The sequence below is a fragment of the Ctenopharyngodon idella genome, chromosome 1 (genome assembly GCF_019924925.1).
Source record: "Ctenopharyngodon idella isolate HZGC_01 chromosome 1, HZGC01, whole genome shotgun sequence".
Classification (NCBI taxonomy): Eukaryota; Metazoa; Chordata; class Actinopteri; order Cypriniformes; family Xenocyprididae; genus Ctenopharyngodon; species Ctenopharyngodon idella.
The window spans coordinates 37592646-37601800 of record NC_067220.1 but is presented as its reverse complement, the minus strand read 5'-3'; the positions used below and the strand labels follow the sequence as shown (position 1 = coordinate 37601800).

Sequence of the window (9155 nt, the reverse complement as noted above, 5' to 3'; positions counted from 1 at the left end):
CACTTGTTTTGTGACTTTTTTAAAGCAAAAGAAGCAAAAATCAATCTTTTTTTTTTTTAATTTTTTTTTTTTTTTTTTTTTTTACGAGACCTACTGGACATGTTTGATAAGTATTATCTATCATTGTAGCTATAATAAGATATTAACCCTTGCAACCCTACCTCATAATAGCCTATTTAATTCGTGGGAAATGTAAGTTTTAGAAGTAAATACAAACCAACTTTTGGTCCAACCAACCATTCTGCCACAGATTTTTATAAATATATATATATATTTGTTTATTTATTCTTATTGCAAACTTCAAAATCACAGAAATCAGGGGTTTAAACTGTACTTAGGCGTGTCCCTATCATGTTCCCGTATTCATGGGACTTGTCGGTAGCGAGGTAAACAGTACTTAGTAGTTTATATGAATCGATGAAATATTATTTTTTAGTTTAATCGCTCAGTCAAATATTTTGTATAATAACTGTATTAACCGTTGTCCATAGCAACATACGAGCACTACTGTATTTTCACATCTATCCTATCAACAAAACGCCAGTTAAAATCCAATTGGCGCCATTTTGTTAGTGGAGGCTGTTGGCCTATAGATATTAGACACATTGTAGCTAAATATACTAACTAGTCCATGGATATGAAGTAACTTGGATTGCAGATTAATAATAGTATATTAATATATATTAGTATTGTTGCAGTTGTTAGTCTTGTTGCTAGGCCGATTGTTAGCCTAAGTTGTAACTGTATGTTTCTTGTCGAAAGCTCAAAGCTAATCTACAAGTAAGATTAAATAATTTCAATCAAATATCAAACAAGTTAATATTTTATATTCATATATTTATTTGGTAAGTGGTCGCATCATATCGTGATTTATTTTGCAATAATGATGACCCTCGGAAACGCCAACGTCGTGGGAGCTTGTAATTCTGCTTCTCGACCACAAGGTGTCGCCATGTTCCAAAACTACAGATAATATCTGGGCTCCTCTCGAGGAAGAGCTATGATACAAGTAATGCAGCACTAAACTCATCCATAGTTCTGTGTGCTACATTGGTGCATTTATTTGCTTTAACAGTAGGAAAGAAAGTGATTTAATATGCATGAAAACACACTCACAACATACCAGAATCGAAAATAACTGATTTAATTAACCCAGAAGAAACCCAAATGACCTTTCTTGATGATTTATAAAGCACCACTGATGATCTGCCCTCAGATATCTGCAGTCTATCAGTCTATTTGAGTGCAGTTATTTTCTCAGTCTCTGTTCTAGCTGTTAGAGAGGACAATTAATGAATATGACATATCACACACACACAGTTATGCATGATTGCTTATGAGCACATGCATGTTTGTAGGTCACAGTCTGTTTACGTGCTATTTGCATGCATTGCTGTCATAGTATCGTGTAGTGACCCTAATATCACTCATATTTGCATACCTGTGTGTGTGTGTGTGTGTGTGTGTGTGTGCGCGCGCACACTGTGCATGATGACTCTGCATGGCTGCTGCAGAGTGTGTGTATGTGTGTCAGTGTGTTGCTGTCTCATCCTTGCCGCTGTGCTGAGGCACCTCTCTCTCTCTTTTTCTCTTTCCAGCATCTCTTGCAGTGGCGACAGCGGCAGCAGCAGCGCTGGTTTGAGCAGCGAGACGGCTTCCTCTCTCCCCCCATCAGAATCCTTCTCTCCCGAGCAGCAGAGCTGCGTGTCTCCGCTGCTCCTGATTCTCTGCGTCCTGTTCATCATGATCCTGTGGGTGAAGATGGGAGAGGACTCTCTGGAGGAGCTCGTCAGACGACTCACTGTTATCGTACATAAAATCGGTAGGAGGAGCTGTGAGTGTGTGTGTGAATCAGTGGTATTACGAGAAAGGTATGGGAACTGTAGCTCAAGGTTGTTTGCAGCTTCTGTTTGTCTTTGCTCTGGTAAATATTTGCTGAGAACGTGAATTCTACCTCTGAATAAATGAATCCTTCCAACCTGTGAAACAACAACAGCTGTTGTAATTAGATCTTTATTATGCTTAGTTGCTCAAAATCGTTGCTGTTGATTGGCATCACTTATATGCCTTTTTGAATTTTGAATTTGAATTTTGAAGTCTGAATGAAATCTTTTTCAACATTCCTAATTAGATTTTAGAAATTTCAATTAGAATTTGAAAAATTGGTATTTGTGATTTTTAAAAAGTGATTGTTTTAAAATGAGAAATTCTGAATTAGAATTTTTGACATTTGAACTAGACATTTTGTACATTGCATTCAGTTGTTTTTGATTTACTGTAAAATTGAATGCAGAAGAATGAGAAAATGGGGCCTTTTTCGTTTTTTGTTTTTTTTTGTTTTTTTTAAACAAGAATTCGGCTTGATTTTTAATTTTTACTTTCAGGAATAGAAAATGGATAAATGCCCCTTTCCACTGATTGCTCAACCAACGATTGAATCGTGTCTTCGCCAGGGGCACGTTCAAGCTCAAACCGGTGCGTGTGCAACGTTTGCTACGGTGTCCGGGTTGAACGACATGTTTCCTGGAAACGGTGTGCAACGGGTTTGAGATACGTTTTCTCTTGTTTGGTGGGTGTGTCAAAAATGTCAGCCCAATCAGCATCAACATGCATATAAACCACGCGGGAACAAAGAAACAGCTCGTAAATGTAATTAACATCAAAATAAATTCACAAGAGCAAGTATATTGTTTGCACGTTTATTTACATTAATGGCAAAATAACTTAAATAATAAGAGCACAAGTATAGATCTGGAACTTCTTTAAGTCTGTCTAAATATCATTTAGTAATTGCAGTGTCTTCTGGTCCATATCCTTTCCTTAGTAAGGTGATTAATGTAACATAAAAATATTATACTTATATATTTTGCTATTGTATTGTGGAGTGATACTTTCATAAACTTTCATAAACATAAAGGCAAATGTTGGATCACAGTAATTAGGAACCACAGTTTCCACAAATCCCTTCACTCGATTGGGATGTCCTCTTTTATTCTGGATGGCAAGGGCAGTGACTGTAACATCGAGCATATTTTGCAGTATTAAACGTATTTATACCAACTTCATCGGGCTCTGAAAATTCTTCAAAAAGAACACAAAGAATGGCCTTCTCAGATGCCATAGTTGCATCTCTTGCGTCATCAGAACGGGGTGTTCAACGCACCACCATTTCCGTTTAAAAAACGTTTTGTCAGGGCTGCTGAACGCAGCCCAGTTCTTCCTCAGTTCCATGTAACAGAATAATAATCATCCGCTGCGATAGTTGCACAGATTGTTAAAATGTAAAAACACAAAATTAACCTAAATTCTTGTTGTTTTTTGAAAAACAAAAAGGCATGGTATTCTCATTTTTCTGCTTTCAAAAATAAATTAAAAAAACTAATGCAACACACCAAACCCAAACTGACCCGGAGTGTAATACACACTCTGAATATGAATTTTGAATTTAAATTTGACTTATGTTGTTTTTTTGAATTGCAATTAGAATTTTGAACTGTAGATTCTCTTGCTCTTTCTCGTTTATGTGGTGGGTAAGCCTATCTGTGTTTTTATGATGTCTTCTTCTTCTCATTCTCTGAGGAGTTCTGTTTGTCCTATTTCCCTACATCTGAGCCGTCTGCCACTGGCAATGAGTGGCTAAAAACACACACCGGCACAATGAAGCAGCAAACACACAAAGCGTACTAACACCCTTTCTCACATTCATGGTCTTTCAAAAATATTATATGTCTATAAATGGGTCATCCTTTAGTCAAGAGGTTTTGGCCTTTAGCGTTCTGGTGTATAAAGATACATGTTACTGTTTACACTATGGTGAACTCAACCTGCCCATATTCCCACACTCATTTATTTGCTGAAGCTCTACTGAATGACTTATCATTAGTAACAAGGTAGCATTCATTTATGTTTATTTATTAGACTTTTATTTTGTTTTAAAAGCATTGGAGTGAGCATAATATTCCAGCAGTGGTCACAATATTTTTAAAAGGAAACCCTAAAGAACTAGATTCCAAATATTGTGCAGACCAACCAGCTGAAAACATTTTTATGCTACATTTTTGTGTCTTTATGGAAATTTAAAAATGTAGAAAGATTTATGTGAAGTCATAGGTTTAGCGCTAGGGGATAGAATATATCATTAGTTTAGTATAAAAACAGTAGAATTAAATGGAAAAACCCCCACCATGATAGAAAAACAACCCAGCGTTGCGATATCAACATTTTGCAAAACCGAATCAAAATTCATCTATGATTTATCCATTTACCCATGAATAAATGTTGAAATGCCGACTGGGAATATGCTTGTGTTTGTGTGACTGGCCGCGCTAGCAATTTTGTCCACTATGTTGACCTATGGTTCTCACATGCGCCATTTTGTGACTTAAAAACTTCAAGAGGAACCGGTTAGTGTTTATTAGGTGTTTAAAACTCAGTCTAGCCAAAGATCTAATGCTGGCCCACAGCTGTCTGCTCATATTCACAATTTCTCTCTCACGAACTCACACATGACATAACGTCTGCACTCTACATGTCACCCGTTGTGCAAATCTAGCTTATCACGTCTCCCAGCACAGTGACAATTAGATTTTAGGGTGATCACAGATCTAAATTGAAATAATAAAGTATATTGACTAAATGTATTTTCATTTTTGAGCCATCGCTACACATAGTTACACATAGTTCAGTGACACGACTGAAGCAAATGGATCTTTCTCTGTTGAAAGCACCATATATACTGCTAATAATTATGCTGGCTCGACAAAGCTGATCTATTTAGGCGTATTAAATTTCTAACAGTAATTCGTCCTAGAGCTTTCAAGTTATGACCACCAAACTCGGCACAGACCTTCGGGATGTTCTGACTTGGTATGCTAGAAACATGCTAGCAACATGCTAAATCTTGCTAGCACATGATAAAACATCCAAGCAATGTGCTAAATTATGCTAGCGACATATTAAAACATGCTAGCAACATGCAATAGCTGGGTTTCATCTTGAAGGCTGCGCCCTTCTGAGTTTGCATTTGCTGACGACATACGTCATCAAGGATGTCTCATTTCAGAAAAGCAACCATTATAAATTCACTGTTATTCCTGAGGGAAAAATTACTGTAATTTCTTTCCTACTTTGGAATGTAACGGTTCTGAAATAAGGCAGCCTCGATGTGGCCTCCAGACGGCGCAGCCTTTGAAATGAGATACAGCAAATGTGTTAAAACATGCTAGTATTGTACCAGGGATGGGTTTAAGCATGCTAGCAGAGTACTAACAACATGCAAGAAACATGTTAGCAACATTAAAACATATTCGCTACATCAGGCAATGCCTAAACACGTGGTCTAATATGGTTTCTTAGTGATCTTATGAGGTCTAATTGGGTCTGAAAAGGTTTATTAGGGACAGAACTGGTTTGATATGGTTTCTTGAGGGTCTGTTTGAGATTTTATTTTGTCTTACTTTCTGTCTATCTGACAGTAAAACCTTCAAATCTCAAGCTTTTAAAACTATACTTTCAGAACAGGCTTCGTCAAGCCAACATCAAACCATCTATCTAGTTTTTGTTTTATAGTTCTGTAGATGTTTTACCAGTGACATTATTTTTAGATGGCTCTATAAAGCTTTGACGTTCCAGCTGAGGTTAGCCACTAGTGGTTAACAATACTAATAGCCTTTAAATAGCAAAATTTGTAATGTGTTTTATGACATTGTATCATCATATAAATACTATTACCTCTATTGAGCACAGATTATCTCTGTGTTTATTGGCTCTAAATACTGTACAGTGTCTCTGGGTTGCTGCGGTAACGCGTTCTGTTGTCTTTCAAGAGGAGGCTGTTTTCTTCTGTAGGGTTACTTCCACCGTGGTAATAGGATGAGAACTAGAGGGCTAAATTACATGCTGGGGAGGCCTTTGCCCAAACCTTGGCAGGCGGTTTCTCCCTCTCTCCTCTTTTCTCTGTTCTCTGAAGACAGTGCCAAGGGTGAAACGGGGAGAGAATCAGAGCAAAGAGAGAAACAGAGAGTAACTGTGTGAGAGAGAGAGAGAGAGAAAACCTTTCTCGGGTAACAAATAACCGTGACGTCACGTATGGTAGATATGAACTGTATATGTGTGTTAACTGTATGTGTAAACTAGATTTTTATATTTTCATTTGAAAATATAAGCACTGCTTGACCTTGCATAATGATGATCTGCGGTTGCTAGGGCATTACAAGGTCTAGCCAGGACAATCCATATGCATATTCATGGTATTATGCATAATAATCGAGTTAGATGATGAGATGATGTATTTATTTTGAACTCTTATTTAATTGCATATAGGAAATATAAAAACCCACATAAAGAAGCATGCTACAGTAGTTGTAGTCTCATGCATAATTTAGTGTGTGTATTCCTGCATTCTGTGCTCTGCTCCATTTGGGGGAATGTGTGTGACTGTAAGTGGTGTGCAGGTGGTCCACACACTAACCCTAAAATGGCTTATCCTGCTCTTCATCTCTCTGCATCTGACTCCTCATCACACAAACACACATATGTGTGTTTTTCTGTCATGGTGCAGACATTAACTTCTGTTTGATATTGTTTATTCCCTAACGCTATGATTTTATGTATTTTTATACAGCATTTTCATTATAAAGTTATTTAATAGGCTTATCAATGTTTTCCTCTAAATGTGGACATACCATAGGCTTATATTGTTTTATTATAAAGCTTATTATAACCCTAACCCTATCAACTAACCCTATCAACGCCTTAAAAGGTTAGTTCACACAAAAAATAAACATTCTGTCATTTATTACTCACCCTCATGTCGTTCCAAACCCGTAAGGCTTTCGTTCATCTTCAAAACACAAATGAAGATCTTTTTGATGAAATCTGAGAGCTTTCTGTCTCTCCATTGACAGCTATGCAACTGAAACTTTGACGCTTCAAAAAGTTCATAAAGAGACTAATCCATATGAATCAAGCGGTTTAGTCCAAATTTGCTGAAGAGACTTGATCGCTTTATATGATGAACAGATTAAATTTAGGCTTTTCACATTTAAACATTGATCGGCGAACATAAACAGAAGCTCAACCGAACCTGCTTGACGCGCGAGAACAAACCTCTTGCGAGAATGAACCTCATTGGTTCTCACACGCGTCAATCAAACATGCTTGAGCTTCAGTTTACCACAACTGATGTTTGAGTTGATGAATGTTTATATGTGAATAAAAGCCTAAATTAAATATCATTCATTATACAAAGCGATCAAGTCTCTTCAGAAAATTCGAACTAAACGGCTCAATTCATAAGGATTAGTTTTACAATGTCTTTATGAAACTTTATGAAGCATCAAAGTGTCATTTGTGTAGCTGTAATGGAGGGACAAAAAGCTCTCAGATTTCATCTATCTCTATCTATCTATCTATCTAGGTAATAAACACACTCACCTATACATCTTACTATCACAAACTGTTAGGTCAACTACTCTCTCATTCCTTGTACCACATAACTCTCAGATTTGGTATTTAAGAATGTTTTTTTACTGAATGTTTGCTGAAGGACATTCAGTGACATTCCACTCATGATAATGTAAAATACATGTCTTATTGAGTGATTCCTAAAAGGTTCAATTTAATTTTGAGGTTTTGTTTCTGTTTAGAAAAAGTTAGTCAGTTTGGCCCCTAAGTGGCGCACAAGAATGCTGGAGATTAGAGTCTACTTATGATTGTGTGTTTGTGTGTGTGTGTGTGTGTGTGTGTGTGTGTGTGTGTGTGTGTGTGTAATTAGCAGAGCAGAAGGGGATTTGTGCTAAAACTCTCCCTCCCCTCTCTTCCACTCTTCTTCTCTCCTCTGCAAGAATAAGTACGTGTGTTTATTGCGACAGCGTGCATGAATGCCGGGGTTGTTTCCTTACAAACAGGAGGTCCAAAATGCGTCTGCATGCAGCGTCTCTCTGTGGGTCCCATCTGACAGAGGAAGCCTTCTGAGACCAGGACTGGTCTGCTGTAGTCTTCCCAGCATTCTCTTGGATCAGTTCGTCTTGGCTTGGGATTTAATTGGTGTTGCTTAGTTCAGACTGTTTTAGCATTCGTCTGGGCCGAATGTGGATTTGGGCTGGTTCCGAGAGGTCAGGCCGAGTCGAGACTGGTTGAGACTGGTTTAGGTACCAGTTTAAATGTCTCTGCACGAGTTTCTTCGGGAGGGCCAGGACGCCCCACAGCGGATGCTGTCCCGTCTGACCCAGCTCCTCTACAACCTATCGGCTACAGTCTTACAGGGAGTCCCCTTCTCTCCTTTCACAACCTTCAGCCGCAAGAGCTCCTGGAGGGACTGGAACGGTGAGAGAACTGAATATCAGCGTGTGTATGTGTGGCGTAGCTGCTTTCAGATGGTTTTGCTAAGGAAACAGGATGGAAATTGCTGACTGACTCTGTTAGTTTGTGAGTCATTCAGTTTTAGGACACATCTTTGTGAAAGTTAAAGGAGTAGTTCAGCCAGAAATGAAACTTCTGCTATCATTTACTCACCCTCATGTCAATCAGAACTCATATGACTTTCTTTCTTCTGTGGAACTGCAGAATTTTGAAGAATGGACCAGTTGAACTTGTGCAGTTTCTGTGAATGAGAACTGAAGCATTGAAGCCTGATTTTCCAGTCTCCAGTCTCAATTGATTATAATTGCATGGAAAAGAACCACAAACATATTCTTTAAAATATCTCCTTTTGAAAGAAAGAAAGTATGGAACGGCATGAGGATGAGTAAATGATGAACAGAATGGATTAACTATTTCTTGAACATACTGTGACCCCAAAAAGAAATGTATGCATTTTAATTGTCCGTATTCTTTTCAGGGTCAATTTAAGTGAATATTTGTTCATTTATTTGTGTGTGTGCGTGTGGGGGAGGTTGAAAGGTGGTTTCCTCGTGGGATTTCTCTCTCATCATTGAGATGCATGTGGATGGCCCATTGCCCAGATCACATTGACACACATCCTCTCTCTCTCTCTCTTGCTCAGACACTTTGTGCTAAAAGTTTTGTTTTCGCAGTAAACCAATGCGTCTCAGCACAGAGCTGAACTGGTATTTTTAGGGAACACGCATGGCAAAAGAGACACATAAATATTGGCAAATAGCATATCATCTCAACTTCTCAAAAAGATAATCACA

At 38.0% G+C, this 9155-nt stretch overlaps 1 protein-coding gene across 4 annotated transcripts in view; it reads left to right on the top strand.

Annotated features, from left to right (window-relative positions):
- Positions 1-1558: 1558 nt before the first annotated feature.
- Positions 1559-9155, top strand: part of mcf2la (mcf.2 cell line derived transforming sequence-like a) — a 77642-nt gene continuing 70045 nt past the window's right edge. Inside the window, exon 1 of one of the 4 annotated variants that reach the window (XM_051893315.1) lies at positions 1559-1822. In XM_051893315.1, coding sequence (XP_051749275.1) covers positions 1744-1822 — 79 coding nt within the window. In that variant the 5' untranslated portion in view covers positions 1559-1743. Of the gene's footprint in view, positions 1823-7922; positions 8326-9155 lie in introns of those variants that run through there. The other 3 variants (XM_051893323.1, XM_051893336.1, XM_051893328.1) reach the window with 3 other exon arrangements.